The sequence below is a fragment of the Trichosurus vulpecula genome, chromosome 2 (assembly GCF_011100635.1).
Source record: "Trichosurus vulpecula isolate mTriVul1 chromosome 2, mTriVul1.pri, whole genome shotgun sequence".
Classification (NCBI taxonomy): domain Eukaryota; kingdom Metazoa; phylum Chordata; class Mammalia; order Diprotodontia; family Phalangeridae; genus Trichosurus; species Trichosurus vulpecula.
The window spans coordinates 222,683,172-222,706,412 of NC_050574.1; the positions used below are offsets into that span (position 1 = coordinate 222,683,172).

At 38.7% G+C, this 23,241-nt stretch overlaps 1 protein-coding gene across 1 annotated transcript in view; it reads right to left on the reverse strand.

The window, feature by feature from the left end:
• Positions 1-23,241, reverse strand: part of LRP2 (LDL receptor related protein 2) — a 263,004-nt gene that overhangs the window by 13,571 nt on the left and 226,192 nt on the right. The window contains 10 exon segments of the mRNA XM_036745398.1: positions 1,356-1,476; positions 1,902-1,969; positions 2,831-2,921; positions 5,462-5,581; positions 8,652-8,828; positions 9,933-10,153; positions 14,615-14,743; positions 16,124-16,289; positions 19,804-19,947; positions 23,022-23,153. Coding sequence (XP_036601293.1) covers positions 1,356-1,476; positions 1,902-1,969; positions 2,831-2,921; positions 5,462-5,581; positions 8,652-8,828; positions 9,933-10,153; positions 14,615-14,743; positions 16,124-16,289; positions 19,804-19,947; positions 23,022-23,153 — 1,369 coding nt within the window.

Consider the following 23,241-nt stretch of genomic DNA (forward strand, 5'->3'; position numbering starts at 1 on the left):
TGTCCGTTCTTTGTCCCAGAGACCCACTGCTGAGCATAAACTCCTTGGAAGTCAACAACACCTCTCCCCAAAAGGCCTCATATATTTGTGTATATTTTTTATAGTAGTAAAGAACTGGAAATAAAATGGAGCCCATCAATTGGAGAATGGTTAACAAGTTATAGTATATGCATGCAATGAAATATTACTGTTCAATAAGAAATAATGAATATGATGAAAGCAGAGAGGCATATGAACTGATATGAAGGGAAGTAAGCAGAACCAGGAAAACAACATTCATAATGATTACAAAAAAAGGAAGTGAAAAGAACTACCACAACAAAGCAACTGAGTGCCACAAAATTATAATGTTCAATCTTGACCCCTGAAGGAAAGATAAGAGAAGGTCCTTCCCCACCTTCTTTGCAGGGATTAAGGACTATTGTTATTCAGTCATTTCTGTCTGTCCAACCCTTTGTGAGCCCATTTAGGGTTTTCTTGGCAAACATTCTGGAGTAGTCGTCATTTCCTTCTTTTTTTTCTCCTCATTTTACAGAGAAGGAAACTGTGGCAAACAGGGTTAACTGACTTGCCCAGGGTCACACAGCTAGTAAATGTCTGAGGCCAGATTTGAACTCAGGTCATCTTGACTCTAGACCTAGTGCTCTACCCACTGTGCCATCTAGTTGTCCAATTAGGGACTATGGATATGGGATATATTTTTGATTAGACATTTCAATGAGTTAATTTTACAAAACTTTTTTTCTTTGTCTTTTTTATTCTTGGTTATAAGACGTGGCTCTCTGAATAGGGAAGGAGGAAAAAAATACACTGGAAGATGTACATGACATAAAAACAAGATAGCAAATAAAGTTTTTGTTTTCTTAAAGAAAAAAGCAAGGAGAAGTGCTTGCAATTTTTTTATTACTCATTAATTCTTAGGAAAAAAATCTCAGTCGATATTCTGAATGTACGTGTGTTATAGGATGGGACAGGGGAGAGAGAGAGAGACAGAGACAGAGAGACAGAGACAGAGACAGAGAGACAGAGGCAGAGAGAAAGAAAGAGAGAGAGAGAGAGAGAGAGAGGAAGAGAGAGAGAGAGAGAGAGAGGATTACCTGAACTGTAAACCTGGACTTCCATATAACATGAACATTTTAGAAATAAATTAATTGCTTGTTATTTTAGCTTTAAAGCACTGTCTAGTAAAAATGTTGAGAAAACGATTTGGGACATTCGTTTCTATTTTTTAATAGAATAGGTGAAGTGTACATTGAGTGAATGCTGTCTATATTTTAATTGGGGAGAGGGGCAGTAATTGATAAAGCCAAAGGACCAGAAAATCTATTGCACAAAATCTAAAATCAACAACCCACCTTGGCAACTTAGGGAGAGATGGCAGAAGGGAGCCTGTTCTCCTGTAGTTAAAAAACCCTCCAATTGCCAAAGCACCAATAAGGAGGATCAACACAATTGTCAACAACACAGCAACAGCTGCTATGAAAGAGAGAAAGATAAGTGAGTGTACCCTGGGAGGGAAAGGCCTGATAAACTTAATAGCCAACACTGAGCACTAAAAGAATAGATTCTACTGATTATATCATTTGTTTGTTCTTCAGGCATTTTTCTGTCATGTCTGACTCTTCATGATCCTATTTGGGTTTTCTTGGCACAGATACCAGAGCGGTTTGCCATTTCCTTCTCCAGTTCATTTTATAGGTGAGAAGACTGAGGCAAAGAGGGTTAAATGACATGCCCAGGGTCACACAGCTGGTAAGTGTCTGAGGCCAGATTTGAACTCAGAAATATGAAACTTCCTGGTTCCCAGCAGAGTACTTGACCTACTGTGCCACCTAGCTGGCCCAGATTATATCACAGTAAAGTAAAGGAACAAGCAGGACCCCCAAATTCTTAAATCTTACTTGTTCCTGGAGGCATTCCTCTTGAAAATCCTAATTCACAATAATTTCCAGTATAGCCATTAGGACACCTGAAAATGCAATTAACATCATGAATTGTCTGTCATTTTTCATACACATCCTGCATTATTAACTTACACCACACCCCCAATCAGCTTTGACTAAATAATTCCACAATGAATTAAACAAGTATTTATTGCATGAGTCCTATTTATTCTAAAAAAAAAAAAGTGGAACCTTAAAAATGTCAAATTGAAAATAACAGCAATTTGCATGAAATTTCACTTTCAGTGGTGCACCAGTGGCATCTACAGGTTCAGACTAAGTATTTACAATGATTGATTTCTTCTTTCTCTATGTTGCCGAAGATGAGAAAAGGACATAAGGATTACATTCTTTGGTAAGATATTTTTCTTTAATTAATCTATGTAGTCTACATTATTGTGAGCACAGGAACTCTTCCCAAGAAATTGCTGCTGTTAACCTACTGTCTGGGGGAGAAGTGATGAAAGTCTGAATAACAGGGTGGCCGTGAGGGTTCGGATGAGAATAGATTCAAGAAATGTCCTATAAGTATCCTCAGTATCTAGCAGCCCCTATCTAGCACAGTTCCTTGCACATAATAAATTATTAATACACGTATGTTGAATTTATTGAATAATTTGCTCCCTTAGGTCACCAGAATAACCCTGCCTCCATACCAAAGCATCTAGCAATAACCATTTTCCCATTACTCTATGGTGATTAGCAATACAAATACATAGAAGAGTCTGGCTTCATTTCTCTGAAATAGACGTCCCCAAAAGAGCAAGCTGTTTGAAAAATTAGTGGCCCAATAATACTTTTCTACTTATTTTCATGGTTATGTTGAAGTACTGAATTGCCCTTTATGAAGAAAAACCAACCAATCTGACCTCCATATTTTGACTTACTTGCATTTGGGGAGACCACTTTCATCAACATAGCATGTTCCTCCATACATACACCTGCATGCTGGGGGCATGGTTGGGGGAGATTCAATGGCTGCAGAAATTGAAAGCCATGCATGTGTTAATAAGCCATACTCAGCAGAGCATACTGTACCATGCAAAACCTTGTTCACCCTTAATGCCAGGGGTACATGTCCTTACTCTCAAAATAATTACCCCTCACTTAGATCAAATGAATGCCCTTACAAAATAATAATGGATTATGTAGTAGAAGTATATATTAAACAGAAGGAAAATGGGAAATTTCAAAATTCTCCTTGTCCAGAGGGAATACTGCTGTAATCTAGAACATAAACATTATAAAGAATGTCATGGTTCTATCCTTAATGGCACCAATATGTTTGACATTGGTTTGTGTCTTACTAAATTCTATTTTCCATGAAGATAAGGGAATATCTTAGTCATCTTTGTACCTCTCCACAATGTCTTAAATATACTAAAGACTCGCAGAAATCTTTTCTGAACATCCAGCCAAAAGATTTTGGTTTAGGACATCCAAACTTCCAAAAAGGTGAACACAATTTCGTAACTTAGGTACATAAACCTGGCCACATTTTGGAAGCCCTGTAACACTCCCCCTCTTCAAATTCCCACACTCTCCATCTGTTCCACAGTGATTTTGAGATACTCTTTACTCTCTCCTGTAGCAAGACCTTCACGGGTCACTGATATTAGACAGCCTTTTCTATAGAAAACATTCATTCATTATTAATTGAATAGGCGAATGAATGAAAGAAAGGATGAGTAAATGAAATCTAGGTGCTTTCTGGAAGCATTGTCATCATGAATAAGCCTGATTGACCTGATATGATAGCTCTTCTGAAGGAAAGTCCTGCACCAATTTACAACACTAAGAAAAAGAGAAGCAGATGATGCAAAGTAACCAGGAAAAAATCTTTTCCACAAAGTCAAACTGGCATGGCATGGGACAAATATACGGAGCTAGACATGCGAATCCCTCCTGTAACTCATCTGTATCAATTGATTAAGTCGTCTTCTATGAGCAATATGGTTTATGGCTGAATTAATCCATGATGATTTTCATGCACATGACATGGCCTAGATCCTAGTTAATCCTTAATGCCTACTGTGAATAGCATCATTGTTCTCAATGTACAAAGCAGACACAGATAGACAGTGCCTCATCCAAGAATAGATTAGATACAGCAATATTGGGAAAATAATGAGATTCCACATTTCCATTCTGATCCATTCTGTTTTTGTTTTTCTTCATATTTCCAGTAGTTGGCACAGTGTCTAACACTTAATGAAGACTTAATAAATGTTGTTGTTGTTCAGTTGTTTCAGTTGTGTCTGACTCTTGGTGACCCCTTTTGGGGTTATCTTGGCAAAGATACTGGAGTGGTTTGCCATTTCCTTCTCTAGCTCATTTTACAGATGAGGAAACTGAGGCAAACAGCGTTAAGTGACTTGCCCAGGGTCACACAGCTAGTAAGTATCTGAGACCAGATTTGAACTCTGGTCCTCCTGACTCCAGGCCCAGTGCTCTACCCACTGCACCACCTAGCTGCCCTTAATACATGCTTGTTGACACTTTCTAATTACAGATACAGCTGTATTAATGTTGCCAAGGTTCTAAAATGAGCACGGAGAGGACATACTGATCTCCCCTACTACATAAACATTTGCTACAGGGGCAGCATCTTTCCAAGCAGATTAAGTCTCCATGACAAAAGGGCCTGAAGATTTATCGAACAGACTTTATAGTAAGAACAATAAGTAACTTTTGAGGCCAGAAGATTGCCGCCTAATAAGAATCTTTCCTGAAACAGATCAAGGAAGAGCTAATCTTGTTCATGAATCCCACTACTGAAAACTTCTTCACAGGAAGACACACCAGGAGGGTCAGAGACACTGATAAGACCTCAGTCAGATATTAGTGGTGGGTAACCCTAAAATAGCATGCCAAAAAGTGCCCAGAAATCATTAGAACACAAAACTTTCATCTGGCCCACTAGCTTTCATTTAGGATAAGGGAAGGGAATAAGCATTTATACAGCACCTACTGTATCCCAGGCACCATGCTGTGCTAAGCACTTTTTAAAAAAATATTATCTCACTTGGTCCTCACAACAACCCTGTGAAGTAAATGTTATTATTATTTATTTCCATTTTAGAGTTGAGGAAATTTAGGTAACCACAGATTAAGTGACTTGCCCAAATCACACAACTAGGAAGTGTCTGAGGCTGGTTTTGAACTCAGGTCTTCTTGATTCCAGCACTCTGACCTCTGTGCCACCAGATGCCTCTAAGACAAGAGGGCTTGAACAGGAACTTTGGCTCTCCTCCTACTTAACTAGGCTTCTCTTTATCTACTGCTATTCATCCAGTCCCACTTTCTACAGCTATTATATCCCATTCAAAAGGGAAAGAAAATAGAGTGTGGTTTGCCATTTGGAGTTGAGATTTATCCAAAAGACAGTAAGAGGGAAGAAGGGACAGGAGGGTTCAGTCGCTTGCTCCTAGCCAACACAGAAGGAGAACATGCAAAAGAAAAGCAGAAAACGCCTCCTGGGCTCTGTCTGCGGCTATGTTCTCTAGCATCCACTTTACCTGCATCACATTCCGTACTGCTCCCTTCCACAAAACGTGTGCCTTCCGGGCAGCTGCAGGTGTAACCCCCTGGTCTCAGCAAGCAGAGGTGGCTGCATATGTCCTTACAAACGTTGGGCACTAAAATGAAAGTGAGGGGAAAGAATAAGTAACATGTAGTCACCAACCTGATTCACCAAGGGAGGAAACAAGTCACAACTCAGAAAATGCCCAAGTATGAGACCAATACCACGATGATCAGCTTTGGACTCTCCTAAACTGATGGCTCTAGGCAATTCTCATCTATGTAACCGTGGGATCTATGCAGCACCAAAGTGGTTGCAGAGCCAAAGGCCCCTTAGGTAATTTACCTAATAAATTCCACCTCTTCTCCAACAAATCAACATTATCCTCTTCCCATTCTTCCTTTCATCTCCCTCAATTACTGAAACACCCACATTTTCTGTTAATTATGTGCTGGTCAGTCATCTTTCCCAGTTAGACTATTAGTATTTTGAGGATGTTCCTAATACAACATCAGTATCTAGTATACCAGTGTACTAGTAAATATTTAACAACCAGCTTTTGGTGGGGGATACAACATACTTTTAAGTTTAATTTGTATTATGAACATTTTCTCCACCACTTTTTAAAGTCTAGACAATCAGAAAAATAATACATCAAGTCATGCTTATTTCCATGGTTTAAATGCTCACACTAAAAAATTAACAATTGGCTCCATAAAGACAATACGAGCTGGCTTTAGCACACTGCTGGTGGTAGGCAATGTGTAAGTGTTCAATGAATACAATAAGACTTCATCGTAACAGTCAAAATTTGAATTTATCAGAGATCACAGAATATTTTCCAAAACAGCTCCATATAAGACATCACTATAACTTTCTGAGAATGAGCAAAAGGAACTAGGTTGGATTTAGAAGAACAGACATACAGGGCATTACCAAGCCTTTCCTCAAAGCCACTGCTACTTTGCTAGATGCTAGACTGGAGATTCTTAACCTTTGGAAGTCTGGGGAAGCCTGTGAACCCCTTCCCAAAATGATGCTTTTTGATGCATAAGATAAAACACTTAGGATTACAAAGGAAACCAAGTCAATTGAAATGCACTCATCTAAGCGCTTTTAGAAAGCAGGTTGATGGACCCAGGTTAGGAATTTCTTTTTCTACGTCCTGCTAGCATAGCCTCCAAGATGAAACATGGTATTGTAGAAAGAGGTTAGAATTTGGAGTCAGAGAATGGGGCACCAAATTCTCATTGTAAATTACTCAGTAACTTCTCTGGACCTGTTTCTTCACTTGTAAGATGCAGCTAGGTGATCTCTAGGGTCCCTTGAACCTCTAAATCAATCACCCAATCAACAGGTATTTAATAATCACCTTCCTTCAGCCAGGCACAGATTCCACAAAATCCACAGGGAAAATCAACTTTATACATATATAAAGGGAAATGAGTAGAACCAGGAGAACATCGTACACAGTAAAAGCAATATTGCAAGGTGACCAATTGTGAATAAATAGCTTAGCTATTCTTAGTAATACAATGATCTAAGACAACTCTGAAGGACTTAGGAAAAGTGCTATCCATCTATGGAGAAAGAACTCTTAGAGTCTAAATACAAATTGAAGCATACCTTTCTAACCTTGTTTTTCTTGAGGTTTTTTTTTTGGTCTATGATTTCTTTTACAACATGACTAATATGGAAATATGTTTTGCATGACTACACAAATATAACCTATATTAAATTGCTTGCCTTCTCAATGAGGGTGGCAAGGAGGGAGGGAGAGAATTTGGAACTAAATTTTTTTAACAAATGTTAAAAATTGTTCTTATGTGTAATTGGGAGAAAGTAAAATACTACTTAAATAATTTTTTTTAAAAAATCAACTTTATTACTCTATAAGTGAAACTGTGTAAAGACTAGATGGAACAGAGGGTCAAGAACCCATCTCAGAGTAAGTTATTTTAAATAATCTCAGGAGTCAAGGAAAATGGAGGGGAGGGGATATTATTTTATAGCCCATAATAGAGAGACAGCTTGACATATTGTATAAAGAGCCAGCCCCAGAGTTAGAAAGACCTTTGTTCAAGTCCATACATATATGCATACATACAAGCTATATGATTCTAGGAAAGCTATTTAACCTCTCAAGGCCAAGACAAGCTGGTGCTAAGGTGAATTAGTAGAGGGAGTTTCCTTATTGGAAGTTTCCTATAAATGCAAAGAGGTCCAAGCAAAGTGTTATGAAACATATGAAGACTGATGGTCTTTTTCAGCTGGGAAGTGGAGCCAGTCAAGGGGAAGGTGGCACGGAGGGCACTAGTGATCAAATGAAAATACTCAGAAAGTTTAAGAGGATTATAGTTTCTTAGTTCTCCAAATCACTTTCATTATGATGCAGGGCCACAGGGACATGCCAGGGACACAGACTCTTAGGATCTCAGAAATAGAAGGGCCCCAGGGATCATCCACTCCCCCTTTCATTTCCCAGAAGAGGAAGTTGAGAATCAGACAACTTGCCCAAAATCACATAGCTGGTTAGTGACAGAACTGTGATTAGAATCCAAATCTCCTAATTTCTAATTTTATGTTCTTTCTAAGCCTTCCTTAAGTAGCAGTAAGTTTGTGGAAAAGTACATAGAATTATAAACCTATAAAAGCAGGAAAAACATTTATATTCATCTGGAAAAAAATACATAAAATTTTGGAACTTCTCAGAGATATGCAACTGATTTCTAGGTTAAGACTTTGAACTAATTCAACAAGGGTTTGGTGGACCTGGTATGTGTATCTTGATTATGCAATTATTGGGGCTTATTCTGCTCTTAAAGCCACAAAACCAAGTTTAGAACCAGCCTGTAACACAACTTGTACCGAAAAAACACACTGGCATCGTGTTTTAGGACCTGGAGATTTTGTGGCTTTCTCTGGACACTTTATGACCCCATGTCTCATGAACTCCAGAGGAAGACTGAAATATTTTACTTTATGTCTATTATCTAGGGGTGTTAATAATTATACTTCAGTTGGTAACATCAATCCCACCTTTATTAGGTCAAAATATTGAAAACTTTTCACGCACCAAGAGACATAGCAATATCTTCTACCAAATGTTCTGACAGCACAGCTATTAATTTGGAATAGCAGTTTTCAGATAACAGGGAACATCTCATTCCAAAAGTGGTGATTACCTGAGTGATTATATCTGTGCTGATGATAGACCCGAACTTGAGTGAGCCAAGGGTTTACTGTCAGCACTTTTACTTTGTCTCCCCTCCCGAATTTATCTTCTTTCCAGACTTCACCCTTTTCCTTAGAGGTCCAATATAAATGTCCTTCAAAGACATCTAGGCTGTAAGGGTTCCCTACTTCTCAACCACAGGCAGGGAAAGGATGAAAAAAAGAAAAAAAAACAGCCTTTGGTTAATTAAAAAGCAAATCTCCAGCACCACTTCTGTGTCAGACATAATTCTCCCAAAATTAAAACCTTAATGCCTAACCCTAACTCAAAGTCTTGAAATTCCTGGAATATTCAACTGGAATGTCATCGGAGAGCCATAACTCAGATCTCTATCAGCAGATGCTGTCATATAAATGTCCTCTGCACTGAAGGATCAAAATGAAAGAAATTATACTAGTTTAATCTATGGTGTCTGACACCATTTATGGGAAATAACCTCTTTCAGTTTCACATTTTTCTTTCTTATCTTAAGGGGAAAATCATTGGTATTATGTTTGCAACTTTTTTTTTCTCTGCATATAAGTTAATTATGGTCACTCAAGAATAACGTCTGCTTCCTTTGTTGAGAATAATATGCATATGTAAGAGTTCTACTTTGGAGTGCTAGGTTAGGCATGATTCAGCAAGGATCTGGAAAACACCAAAAGCTGTTCTCCAGGAGGCATCTTAGATAGAGTGTTGGATTTGGAGTCAGGAAGACTTGAATTCAAATGCTACCTCAGACCCTTAATTAAACAAGTCACTTAACATCTCCCAGCCTCAATTTCCTCATTTGTAAAGTAGAAATAAAAATAGTTAACTAACCTCACTAGGTTGTTGTTAATATCAACTGCAATAATAAAAATATTCTGCTTTGCAAATCTTAAAGACTCAAATAAGTATTAAGTATTATTACTATCCTTCCATGTTTACAATGGTGAAAGCTGAGTATAGAATTTTTTGTCACATTAGGTACTAATATGTCCAATAGCTCATTAACAGACTAGCACTTGTACACATTCATAGGAGCAACTGAACTCAAAACTCTATCCTTTTCATTACATTTTTTCTCTGAAATATTATTCATTTACATTTCAACAACCAGTTCAGAAATAAAAATACAGAAATTGCATCTAAGCTATTTCTGAAATGAGTAGAGAGTTATAGAATCTTATCTTGAGAAAACAGAAAAAGTTTATTTACTAGTAGTCAAGAGTCCCAAAAGCAAAATAAAATTAAGACTATTACTAACCACCAGTAGAAACAAGTCTCCTGTCAGTCCCATCATGTTTCATGGACTCAATAATGTTCTCTTTGGAATCACTCCAATAGATCCGGTCGTTGTTCAGATAATCAATGGAAAGGCCGGTTGGCCAGCCAAGGTCATCGGAAACCAGGGTTTGCCGATGCTGCCCATCCATCCAGGCACGTTCTATCTTGGGCTCTCTTCCCCAGTCAGTCCAATACATAAACCTACAACAGAGGTTTTCTCATTATTAGAATTTATCTTAGGAAATAGTTTTCCCCCTGAAGGCAGAATAAAACTAACCGGGAGGGAAACAGCATTTTCCAGGAGACCTATGTATTAACCTACATGTTTTATACTTCCTAGATTTTGAGGAGAAGGGGAATCACAATGCTGTTACCCAGGAAAAAACTATGCCTTGATGCCTCACTTCACAGCCTGGCCTCATCGAATAGGTACAAATGTAGAGGGGGGAAAATAAGGGCATAACAAAATTCAAGTGGCAATTTTTACCAGATGCTTTTAAATCAACATATGTTTAACTAATCACAGAGAACAAGGCCATTTTGTAAGGTCATTTTTTAGTTTTCCAATTTTCATGCATTACACAGGCAAATAATAGCCAAACGATGCTAATGAATAAGACATCCTACATGTTAGGAATTACATAACCAGGTCCTTGAGAAATAACATTAAATTCTTCCTAGGAGTTGTGGTTTTTACAGGAAATACGGGCTCCATAAGAGTCAAAGGGCTGCCCCCAAATACAGAATAGCCTAGAAACGGTCCAGAAAAGGGCCCTAAGGAAACTTTAATTTGACCTGTGTTTGGTGATCACACTCTGTATGCAAAAGTCTTTGCTCATTCTCTTCCCTCTGCTTAGACTGCCCTTCCATAGTCTGCCAAACCTTCAAGGCCTACCTGGAGCTCCACTCATTCCATGGAAGCCTTTTGTGGTGACCTATGATTTTGCTCAGTTGTTGAGGTGGAGGAAGTGAGAAATATATTAAAACTGTGTGCAACTAGGTGGTGCAGTGGACAGAGCACTGAGACTGCAGTTAGGAAAATATGAGTTCAGATTTGACCTCAGTCACTTACTAGCTGTGTGACCTGGGCAAGTCACTTAGTCTCTGTCTGCTTCAGCTTCCTCAGCTATAAAGTGTGGATAATAACAGCACCCATCCCATGGTGTTATTGTGAGGATCCAATGAGACAATATTTATAAAAACCTTTAATGCCTGGCACATCGTAAACCCTTAATAAATTCTGGTTTCCCTTGCCCTTCTTCTTCCATGTAAAACCTATTAGTCAATCAGTAAGCATTGACTAAAAACCTACTATGTGCTAGACCCTTTGCTACACGCCGGAGATACAGAGACAAAAGTGAAGACAGCCCCTGCCCTCCAGGTGACGAGGAGGTTAAACTAAAAATATCTGAGTTTCCTTCTTGTTCAAAATCCTAGATCCTGAATCACAAATATTGTTTTTAGTTATTATAAAACTGCTCCATCTGGGAATGAGAAGTGATGGCTACAAAACAGAGCAGAGGGCAGTGCCCAGCAACACCTAGGAGCAAAAAGCAGCACCAGGGTGCGAGGGGAAGGTAACTCTCTCCTTCCTCTACTACAGATATTTCCCCCTCTCTAGTTTTCTACAAAACACCAGGCAATTCAGTACTTATTAACTATCCTCAGGTATGGTTCTCTGTTGTTTCATGAATGTTTGCTCTATGGTTTCTAGAAGTATAACAATCCCATCTCGTGAACCCCATTTTACAGATGAGGAAACTGAGGCAAATAGGGCTATATTTATGTCTGAGCACAGAGACCTTTGCCACTGAATGATGCCTTCTCACTATAAGGTAATATATAACTCACAGGGTTCATATTGGGGGAAAAGGCTATTTTATGGGCTAATTCTACCATATTGTTACAGGTGCCTTTTAAGGAACATCAAGTTGCTGGATTTTTAAAGAAACATGGTATAATGAAAAGAGAATGTTATGAGTCAGAAGATTTGGATATATATTCCAACTTAATAGCTATATAACCTTGGGCAAGTCACTTAAAATCTCTGGGCATCAGTTTATGTAAAAGATGGGGATAACAATAGTACCTTATCTACCTCACAGAACTGTCATGAGGACCAATAAAGAAAACTCATAAAAGCACTTAGGAAACTGAAGCATCGTGCTTAAGGTATTATCATTATTATTACTGTCATTATTAATTGTTCCTGTTATTATTGTTATTGGTAAAGCTGTTATTGCATTGACCACAGAATAACTATCTCTGGTGGCATATTCAGAAATGAAGCTATTTGAAGATGAATGAATTTATTATCTTCTAATGGCCAAACTTACCTGGATCAAATGATAAGAAACATCCAAGAAGCCATTTAAAACCAAAAGACTGCAAACCAAATGTGGCATCAACACATTTTGAAAAGGTCAATTAACAAGGAAAATGCCAACTTATCACCGTTTAATGATATGCAAATAATAAAACACAAGAGAAATATCCTGCATGATATTTGATTTTGAAAATCATGGTTATATTTTCATCTAAAAATGGACACATTTGCTCATATAGAACATATATGTCCATGAGGGCTAGGGAACTGGATCTGTGATTTCATTGGTGTGAAACACTCCCAAGGGGCGGACTCCCTCTCTCAATTCAGGTTGTCGTCTTTTCTGCAATATGCAGTTATTCTAAGAGAGTAGCCAGACAGCTAAGAGGTTAAGAGACTTGCTCGGAATCACAGTCAGCTTGTAGCTGAAGTGGGATCTGAGGTCAGGTACTCCCAGGTTTGAAGCCAGCAGTCCGTCCTACGCCGTGCTACCCGCTTTGCTGTTGAGTCATTTTTAGTCATTTCTGACTCTCCGCAAGCCCATTTGGGGTTTTCTTGACAAAGATATTGGAGTGGTTTGCTGTTTTGAGGCAAATAGGGTTAAGTGATTTGCCCAGGGTCACAGAGCTAGCAAGAAGAGTCTTCCTGATTCCAGGTCCAGGACTCTATCTGCTGTGACACCTAGCTGCCCAACTCTATTACAGAATCTATGATTTTGTTGCTTAGGGAATGCCTTCATTCAAGGCACATCACAACACTACAAATACCTAAGTTCCTTTAAGGCTCACCTCAGGTATGTGTGTGAGGCCAGATTTGAACTCAGGTCCTCCTGACTCCAGGGCCAGCACTCTACGTACTGTGCCACCTAGCTGCCCTTATCCTACCCATATATGAATACAGATGCATGGACATGTTTACATGGGTAATCTACCAATTCTCTACTGAAGCCCTCCCCTAACAGTCCATTGCAAAAATGGAGATGACCTTGGTTCTTGCCAGCTGAGTCCAAGTTCTGACAGGTCCTGCCAAGCTAAAAGGCTGTAAATATAAACCTGACAACGGATGGCATATTTGTTTTCTAGCAGCTAGCTTAGGTAATCATGTAGTTTCCTCTTAATAAGTCCAGCCACCAAGTGACTGAATATTTTAGGCCTTAGCAACTCAAAAGTTACCACGTACTGAGGCATAGTAGGATGATGACCTATTTTAGTAGCAGAAGTAACCACATTGATGAAACCATAGATCTTTTGGAATTCTAAAATATTCATTAGGCTCTATATAAATCTAGTAAATTTGTCCTAGATATCCATAGCAAGTATAGTGATTCATCAAACATTCTAAAACAGTGGCTCCTAAACTGAGGTCCATGGATAGATTTCAAGTGTTTTGTAAATTTGCATCAGAAAAAGAAATAGTCCTTTAGGCGACACAGTGGATAGAGTGCCAGGCCTGGAGTCAGGATGACTCATCTCCTAAGTTCAAATCTGGCCCCAGACCCTTACTAGCTGCGTGACCCTGGGCAAGTCATTTAATCCTGTTAGCCTCAGTTTCTCCATCTGTAAAAGGGGGTGGAGAAGGCAGTGGCAAACCACTGTAGTACCTCTGCCAAGAACACTCCAAATGGGGTTATGAAGAGTCAGACTGAACTAAAAAATGACTACATTGAACATATTTTCAATAACTAAAAATTGAAATTTAGCATTTCCATCCTTTATTTAAAAGCATCCTAAGAAAGGGTTCATGGGTTTCACAGATTACCAAAGGGGTCTGTGACACAAAAAAGTTAAAGACCTCTGCTCTATAATAATGAAAAGGGGGAAAAATATACCCAATCAAAGTCCCATCAAAGCAGAAGGCTCAATAAATAACTTCAAAGTTCAAAGCTATGACTGCTAGAATTTTCTAGAAAACGCATCAGTTCACTTAATACAAAAAAACACTATAGGAAGGTGCCGAGCAGGTTTTCTAGCAAGGGGAGGGAAAGGAAGGGAATAGGCATTTATTAAGCACCTACTACATGCCAACCACCACGCTAAACACTTCACAACCCTGGACGGTGGGTGTTTTGATTATTCCCATTTTGCAGTTGAGAAAATTTAGGCAGTCAGAGGCTGTGACTTACCCAGGGTCACACAGCTAGGAAATGTTTCAGGTCTTCCTGTCTCCAGGCTCAGTGCTCTATCCATTGTACCCACCTCGCTGCCTCTATGTCTACCACTAGCACCCCTGATGTTAAGAATAATTTCTTTTTTGAGAAAAATATATGAATCTCTCATTTATTTTTGTGACATTGCAATCCACAGAAGGATCTCTTGCTGCAGTCCTTGAAAGCTTACCCCAACTTAGGATTCACAACAACCGCAGCTGGTTGATCCAGTTGGGTGGAAACAAGCCACTTTCTGTACCTTCCATCCAGCTTGGCCACTTCTATTCGATTGGTGCTAGCATCAGACCAATAAATGTGCCTGGATTTGAGTGAAGAAAGTTAAACAACAAAAAAGGCTAGAAATTCTGCATCAAAAGTAGACATTTTAAGATGAAATCACTTAGCATGAGGAATATTTTTGTATAGAAGAGTAGGAGAGATATTAACCTAAAGAACTCTTCCACTCTTTAGTAGTATCCAGCCTTAGAGAAGTTAGATATCCTCCCTCCTTTGGGGTCAGAAAGAACTTGGAATATAGAGAACTCATCAGCTCAGAAGAAAGGATGAAAATGGTTTTTAAAAATAACATTTGGTTCAGCAATGTCCTCCAATCCTGGTTCATATTACTTAACACGTCCAAGTCTTAATGATTCCAATTCCATCATAACAAAGTCTCAGGTCAAGAAGAGAATAAGACATCAAATAAGAAGAGACATCTACCAGCCCCTAATTGGCAGAGGGAAATGTCATATTCAAAAGAGCCCGGATCTTCAGGCTCTGGCCTCTGGTAACACATCTCAAAGGTTTTGTTCTTTGGCAGTGGACTCAGAAAGAAGTAGCCCGATATAAAATCTTATTTTAGCTGGAACAGTGGGGAGCTAATTAACATCTTCAGAGATGAACCTGTCTTCTGGGAACACCAGATGGGCTTGCTAAAAGGTGAAAATTAATTTATACTGCAAATGATTCACCATTCTCCAGGAAGTTTGTTGGTCCCAAAGCTCCTTCTTCTCAAACATCTTCCCATTAAGAGTTCCCTTTCAGGAATGTAGATATCTCTATGAATGCTTGCAATCTGCCCCTAATGTAATTGCTCCCCCCTCAAATGTCACCCTTGCCCAAGCATCATCTTTGAGCTTGAACTAAATAACTGTATTAGTTTAATATAACATAGGTCAATTAGATAATTATTCTACTTATGGCTTTATTTCGAGACTGTCCCTAATCCTGTAGACTCTGGGATTTCAGAAAATTTGGAGGGTAAGGAATAGACATCAAATTTGACTTCTCCAAAGATATCTGCCCCACCCTCACCGCCCCCCCAAAAGAGTTAATGGTGGAAGCAGGATTCAAAACTAGAGTTCTTTGATTCCCCATGTATGCTTAGAAGTCATTTCCTGCTAAAGTCTCAGGCCTTACACAGCCCCTCTACAACGATAATTGACATAGAGAAAAGAAAAATTTCTAACCTTAGGCAAATTTTCTAGTGGAACTATGAAAATGAGGCCCAAATCTACAATGCTAAATAATGCTGTTACATACTGAAGTTGACTTTTGAAACCCATAATTAATTATGTATGTTTTCATACTTTACTTGGTAGATACTTAGTATTTTCAATGAGATGTGATCTTTAAGAGATTAATATATACTTTAAAAGATAACAAATAATCAATTGATTCAAGAACCATTCTCACTTACCTTCCAACCCAATCCACTGCTATTCCATCAGGACGCACAATATATTTGAGATTTAGGTCAACTTCCTTCACAGGATTATTCCCACTGCTGTCAAAGGTGGGGATATAGGCACGTTTGATGGAACCAAATTCTGAGCCCTGACCTAGGACAGTATAATATACAACACCTGCAGAGATAAAACACAGAGGCTAATTTCACATTGGGGACAAGTACCATTAGAGATCTGGGGATCTAGTCAAGTGAAATACCGTCAATTCATTGAGGATTCATTAATGTTGTTGAATCAACTATATGGTCAAATTCCAAAGACTATTTGTCTCTGTGTGTGTGTGTGTGTGTGTGTGTGTGTGTGTGCACGTGCGCGTTCGCAGTCACAGGTGTACATACGACACATGCATATGTTGTTATCAGATGGCCTCCATACCTCTAATAAAGACCTACCCTAATGCCTCATTATAATACAGAGGTAAGCCAGGGCTCTCACAGTCTGTGCAGGCAAAGTGCAGAATCAAATGAGATAAAGTATATAAAATTCTTTTCAAACTTTAAAGTGCTATATAAATACTAGCTGTTATAATTAAATTTTCTTTTCAGAGGCAGCTAGGTGGCACAATGAATAGAGTTCTGGGTTTGGAGTCAGCAATACTTGAATTCAAATCCTGCCTCAAATACTTAGTAGTGACTCAGTTGTTTTGTCTGTAAAATGGTGATGATAAATAGCACCTATCTCCCACACTCAAATGAGCTAATGTACATAAAACCCTTTGTAAATCTTAAAGTGCTATAGAAAGAAGAGGAAAAAGAAAAAATTCACCAATCAAATGATGAATTTTTGTAGCCATAGAAACTCAGAAGGAAGAGTTGTAATGCATGGCAGCAGAGAGGGCGCCCCTATCGATGAAGGCATCGTCACTTGAAGTCCTAGAGTGAATGTGCCCCACAAAAGCTTCCACTGATGGATAACAATGATGCTTTCTGACCTTCCTTCTATTGGTACCTTTTAAGTTCAAGTCCTTCTTTCTCAATTCACCTGTTTAAATCTTTTTCCCCCACTTCAATTTGACAAACACTCAAGCATTTCCTATGTGCAAAATAATGGGGACATGCAGACAAAAAAAAAAACAATCCCTGCCCTCAAGGAACTTACATTCCACTGGCAAATACAACATGCCAATAGATAAGTAGGTACAAAATAATTTGAGGAAGGAGAATAAAGGTAGAGAGAACAAAGTATAATAAACGATGGGGAATCAAAAAGGACTTCCAATTAAGAGGTGGTGGTTTCACCACCGCTTAAAAACTGCCAGCAGACTTCTTCCACATCACATCTGTTTACTCTTCTCTTGGTTCCATACATACTTGTTGGATAATCTGATTTATCTGGTTCTTATCCTCTTTTTTTATTAGTTTATTTATTTTTAGTTTTCAACATTCACTTTCATAAGTTTTAAATTTTCTCTCCCTCCTTCCTCACTCCCTCCCCAAGACAGACTGCAGTCTGATATAGGCTCTACATATACATTTCTTATTAGACATATTTTCACATTAGTCATGTTGTATAGAAGAATTAGAATGAATGAGAGAAACCATGAGAAAGAAAAAAAAAGAAGAAAAGAAAATAGTCTGCTTCGCTCTGCATTCAGACTCCATGGTTCTTCTTCTGGATGTGGATGGCATTTTCCATCATGAGTTCTTTGGAATTGTTTTAGATCCTTGCATTGCTGTGAAGGGCTAAGTCTATCAAAATCAGTCATTGCACACTATGGCTGTTACTGTGTACAATGTTTTCCTGGTTCTGCTCACTCCACTCAGCATCAGTTCATATACATCTTTCCAGGTTTTTCTGAAGTCGCCTGCTCCTCATTTCTTATAGCACAAGAATATTCCATTACATTTACATACCACAACTTGTTCAGCCATTCCCCAATTGATGGGCATCTCCTCAATTTCCAGTTCTTTGCCACCACAAAGAGAGCTGCTATAAATATTTTTGTACATGTGGGTCCTTTTTCCATTTTTATGATCTTTTTGGGATACAAATCTAGAAGTGGTATTGCTGGGTCAAACGTAGCTCTTATCCTCTTGCTGGCTTCTGTCCACAACTGCTTTATGAGGTGATGTTGCTTGCCACTTCTTCTGCTGCATTTTGCGAACCAGCTTGTACTATTTTAGTGAAGTTCCACCTTTACCTCTTGAATTGTATTCTGACTATAGTTTATAAACATGAGCCAACCTAACCAGGGCCTGGTCAAGAACAATTCGAAATAGGTAGCATTTGGTAAGATAAAGACCAACATTCTATGCAGCCATAAAATGGACATTTCTGGGATAATTTTTAATTTATTTCTGTCTCTTTATATGCACATACAATCAATCCAACCATTCACAGACCTGGAAAGGACTTTTGTTGTTGTTGTTCAGTAGTATTCAATCATGTCCGACTCTCTGTGACCCCATTTGGGATTTTGTTGACAAAGATACTGGAATGGTTTGCCATTTCCTTCTCCAGCCCATTTTACAAATGGGGAAACAGAGGCAAACAGGGTTAAGTGACTTGGCCAGTGTCACACAACTAGTAAACGTCTAAGGCCAGATTTGAACTCAGCAAGATGAGTCTTGCTGACTACAGGCCCAGCACTCTATCCACTGCACCACTAGCTTCCCTGAAAAGGACTTCAGAGAGAACAAAATCTAATCCCTTCATTTTGTAGATGAGGAAACACAACCCAGAGAGGCTAAACAATTTGGATGAGGGGAGCCAAACCCGGCACGCTGGTCACCCAAACCAGGCCCTAAAACAGCTACACAGTTTAGCCCAGTGGAAAAATCTCTGACCTAGAGGTAAAACAACTAAAATTCTAGTCCAGAGACAAGAGTTAATATGTGACTGTAGATGAGCCACTCAGAAACTATGCAATTTTAATGTGAAGACTGAGAAAGAGTCAAATGCGGTCAGTCTTGCAAAAGTAAATTCTTTGGGACCTGAAGTAGCTGCTTCTTGAGATGGTCGTGGTTCTTAATAATTCTTGGTTGGGAGAAGCAGCATGGTGTAATTCAGAAAGCGCTCGGTCTGGATCTGAATTCATACCCTGCTTCTGCTATTTGTTGGTTATGGAACCACAGGCAGGCCACATAAATCTTGTGGCCTCGCGTTTCTGTGAGGAAGTTGAACATGATATCTTTTAAGTTCCCTTCTAGCTCTAAATCTATGATCGTATGAATTGCAGTTGTTGTCAGTCGTTTCAGTCATGGCCCTATATAGCATTCTCTTGGTAGAGATACTGGAGCAGTTTGCCATTTCCTTCTCCAGCTCATTTTACAGATAAGGAAACTGAGGCAAACAGGGATAAATGACTTGCCCAGAGTCACACAGCTAGTAAGTATCTGAGGCCAAATCCAGGCCTAGTACTCTATCCACTGTACTAGTTAGATTCCCATGAATTGCAGAGCATCCATTAAATAACCAAGGATGAAAACACAGGTAGAATGAAATTTCATTGCAAAACTCAAAGCAAAACTTGCTGGCTAAGTTCACCCAACTATGAGGTCCTTCCCCTCCCCAAACAAAGCTTGGTTTATTCATATTAAGAAGGAAAAAAAAACCCTCTAAACAAGTTCGCTAGTTAGCAAAGCTCATTTTGTTAGTACTTAAAACAAATATCAAAGTATATTATACTCACTGAGGCCAATGCCCTCAGGATCCCAATCATAATCAATGGCCTGGATGTGTTCCTGATTGTCAAGGTAATCAGAGTACTGCTCTGATGAGAGATTGTATTTTCGAATTCGAACATTGTCTGGCAGGAGTAGTAAGGGAGGGTTACCTATAAACGAATGGAGAGATTCCTTTTATCTGTGCGCCATTGACTTCTGCCTTTTTCTGAAATCTGGGAAAAGCAGTAGGAAAACCCCCAGATATCTGTTTATATATACACTTGAAACATCTTTGATCAGTTAGCTAACAAGTTTTGATACTCAAATGACAGTTTGTTCCATCAAGATGGGTTCTCTCATTCGTATTTCAGATAGAAGGCCTGGGTATCAGATTCAACCAAACCTTCAGCATGTTGATCAAGCATCTACTATGTGGAAAGCATCATGCTAAGGGAAGGAATTGACTGCACCACACTGACTCCATCCTGTGACTCAGTTCTGGAGCTAATTCAGTTCCCTTCCTATTAAATTATGGGTCTAGTCCAAATTCTGCCTTGTGAGAAAACTTTATTCAATTGTGGGAATTGGGAGAAAACTTTTTTGCATTGTTTGAACCTAGCACTAAGCGTCTGGGAAACTGGACCATCTCAATCTGCTGCTTAGAGACCCTTATCAAGGACCTAGGTTATGCTGACCAGAAGCCCAGTCAGATCCAAAGATCAATGCAAAGAGTTTCTCACAATTGTACATCTCAAGAACCCATAATCTTATCTAAAAACTGGCCCCATACTAATCAATTAGTTATGTTTTCATGTTCCCTTGACTGTTTACAGACCTGTGGGGAGAATGGGACACCTCTTTTTCTGAATTCAAAGAATTACACCTGCTCACTCTCCCCCTTCCAACTTGGAAAATCCCTAATCTTTTCTCCAATTAGAAATAAGATTACCTAATGTTGTATTGTTTCCTTTTAATGAATTGGCCCCATTTGATTAATTGTTTTTAATGTATAAAAATCTGTCACCACCTGTATTCAGGATCCAGACCTAAGCTGAGGCAATCTGGCCTCAGTTTGTTGGTCAATTGGAATGCATTACTTAATAAACAGATGTGCTCGGAAGATCAATCCTTTGTTTTCCTCAGTCATTTAATCTTTCACCCACCACATAAGGAAGAGACAAACATTGGATAAAGATATGGCCCCATGTCCTTAAAAACTCAATCTATTAGGAAGATATGATTCATGAATGTCTATAACATAAGTTGACACCCGACAAGTTACAAGAGGGTCACAAAGCTAGAGCCACGTGAGGTCTGAGGAGCGAAAGATCCCTAATGACTGGGAAAATCAGGGAAAATATCATGGAGGTGGCATTTTAGCTGGATTCGAAAAATTGGTAAGGTTTTAGTAGGCAAAGACAGAACTGAGGAGACATTCCCAACAAAGGGATTGCTAGCAGCAAAGGTACAGAGAGGGGGAGAACATCATCTCGGGATCCCTTCGGGGTAGTCCAGTTTGGCTATAGTGCACACACAGAAGAGGAGAACAGTATGAGATGAGGCTGGAAAGGGAGGGTGGTACTACGTAGGGGAATGCCAGGGTTTCTCTTTGCCTTCTTTATCTATTGTTTAGTCTTAGAACTGAAAAGGCTGGATTAGGAAGGAATTTTCCCTTATTTGCCAGCCCTTCAATGACTTTCTTTTTTCCACTTAATTTTGTCTTTATTCTCTGGCACTGATTCAGTCAAGACTGTGAGCAGAAGGTCATATGAGAGAAACAAAACATTCATAACCTTAATAGAAGTTTACCAGAAACTTTTCATTGTCTTTATTTTACTAAAACAGGTTTTTATTATTTTTTAAGCAGGTAATCAGCTCGGTGATCCAATTTAGCTTCTGCTTAATGAGAAAGGACACTTTGTCCTTGACATTATTTTTCAACCTAAAGTAGGTATTTCATTATTTGAGATGCTATGCATAAGATTTTCTTCTTTAATGCATTTGGGCAGCTATCTTCAGTTGTGTAGATTTCAAATCCAATTTATGTAACTTTTAGGAAATCATATTGTCTTAATCTCTCTACAATTTAGGTTCTTCATCTGTAAAATGAAGGAATTAGACTCATCTTCCTTCCAGCTCTAACAATCTATGGCTCTCCATAAACGAATTCCTTCTGAGATTCTACATTTTTATGTGAATATAGGAATTTGCTTCAATCATTCCAGCTTCAAAATAGTTAAACAATTTTTAAATGTGCTGCTCAATTATCAGACCAAACTTTCAAAGTGCCCTTACTCCACTTTCATGCCTGAAATGTTCAGCAAATGCAATATTTAAGTATGCAAATCAAATGCATGTTCTAATGTGTTCATTTGCATGCCAAAATTGAACAGTTAAAATTTTCATTTTAACCACTAACCATTTGACATGCAAATTAAAAATGCTCTTCTCCTAGTATTCCCCCTTGAGCCACTAGCATATGTCCCAAATCTAAATAAATGGGGCCATAAAAACTTGTATACAAAATTGGGTTATATAGATTTAGATGACAGTATTGGGAATTTGACCTGCTACATACCACTTCTATTCCTTCCATTTTGTCATTTATAATACCCTACCATTCTTTGTGCTTTTTTTTCCAGTTCATATCTCTTAATTTTATGAGCCAAATTCCTTCTTATTCAGAGACAGATATCCTGGTGCTGACATTGAGCTAAGATGTAGAACTAATGACTGAAGTTATAAATGAGCCAGGCCCCTTCTGTCTGTGATCGTGAGTCCATAGACAATAAAAAAGTAATCTGTCAACAAAGTGTCCTTGATTTGCCCCAACTTAATGGGACCATTTTCTGAGATATCTTAAGTTACACTGCCTAAAACCTTGATTCAGTGGAACTGGGAGTCGGATGGTTTCTTTAATTTCCTTCTGCTGACAGCCATGACATAAGCAGACTTTTGTTGTTGAGCAACTTGAAGGGAACTATCCAATGCACATATCATTTCCTGATAAATGTATTCATCAAGGTGGTCAAGAGGCAAGATCTGGGACAAATAGCATGTGACTATTATCATTTCAATTCCTACAGGTTTTAATATTTTTTAAGGCAAGGGGAAAAGGTGATGAATGAAAATGAAGAAACTATGGCTCTTAAATAATTCTCCACCAGTAATAATTGTATTCACTTCCCTCCTGCCCATAAGGTTGATTTTTCACTGATGACATCCCAATATCATCTAAGCATACCATCGGCTGCACACTGTTTTCCCTCGTGGTCACCCACAGACCTGAATCCATCAGCACAGATACACTCATAACTTCCTTTGGAGTTTTTGCAGTCTTGGGGACAGACTCCAAACTGCTCACACTCATTGATATCTGGAGACAAAACAAAGCCAAAAATGCATTTTTAAATCCACTCCATAGAGCCTTCAGTTCAGTTGTTTTTCAGTCATGCCCAATTCTT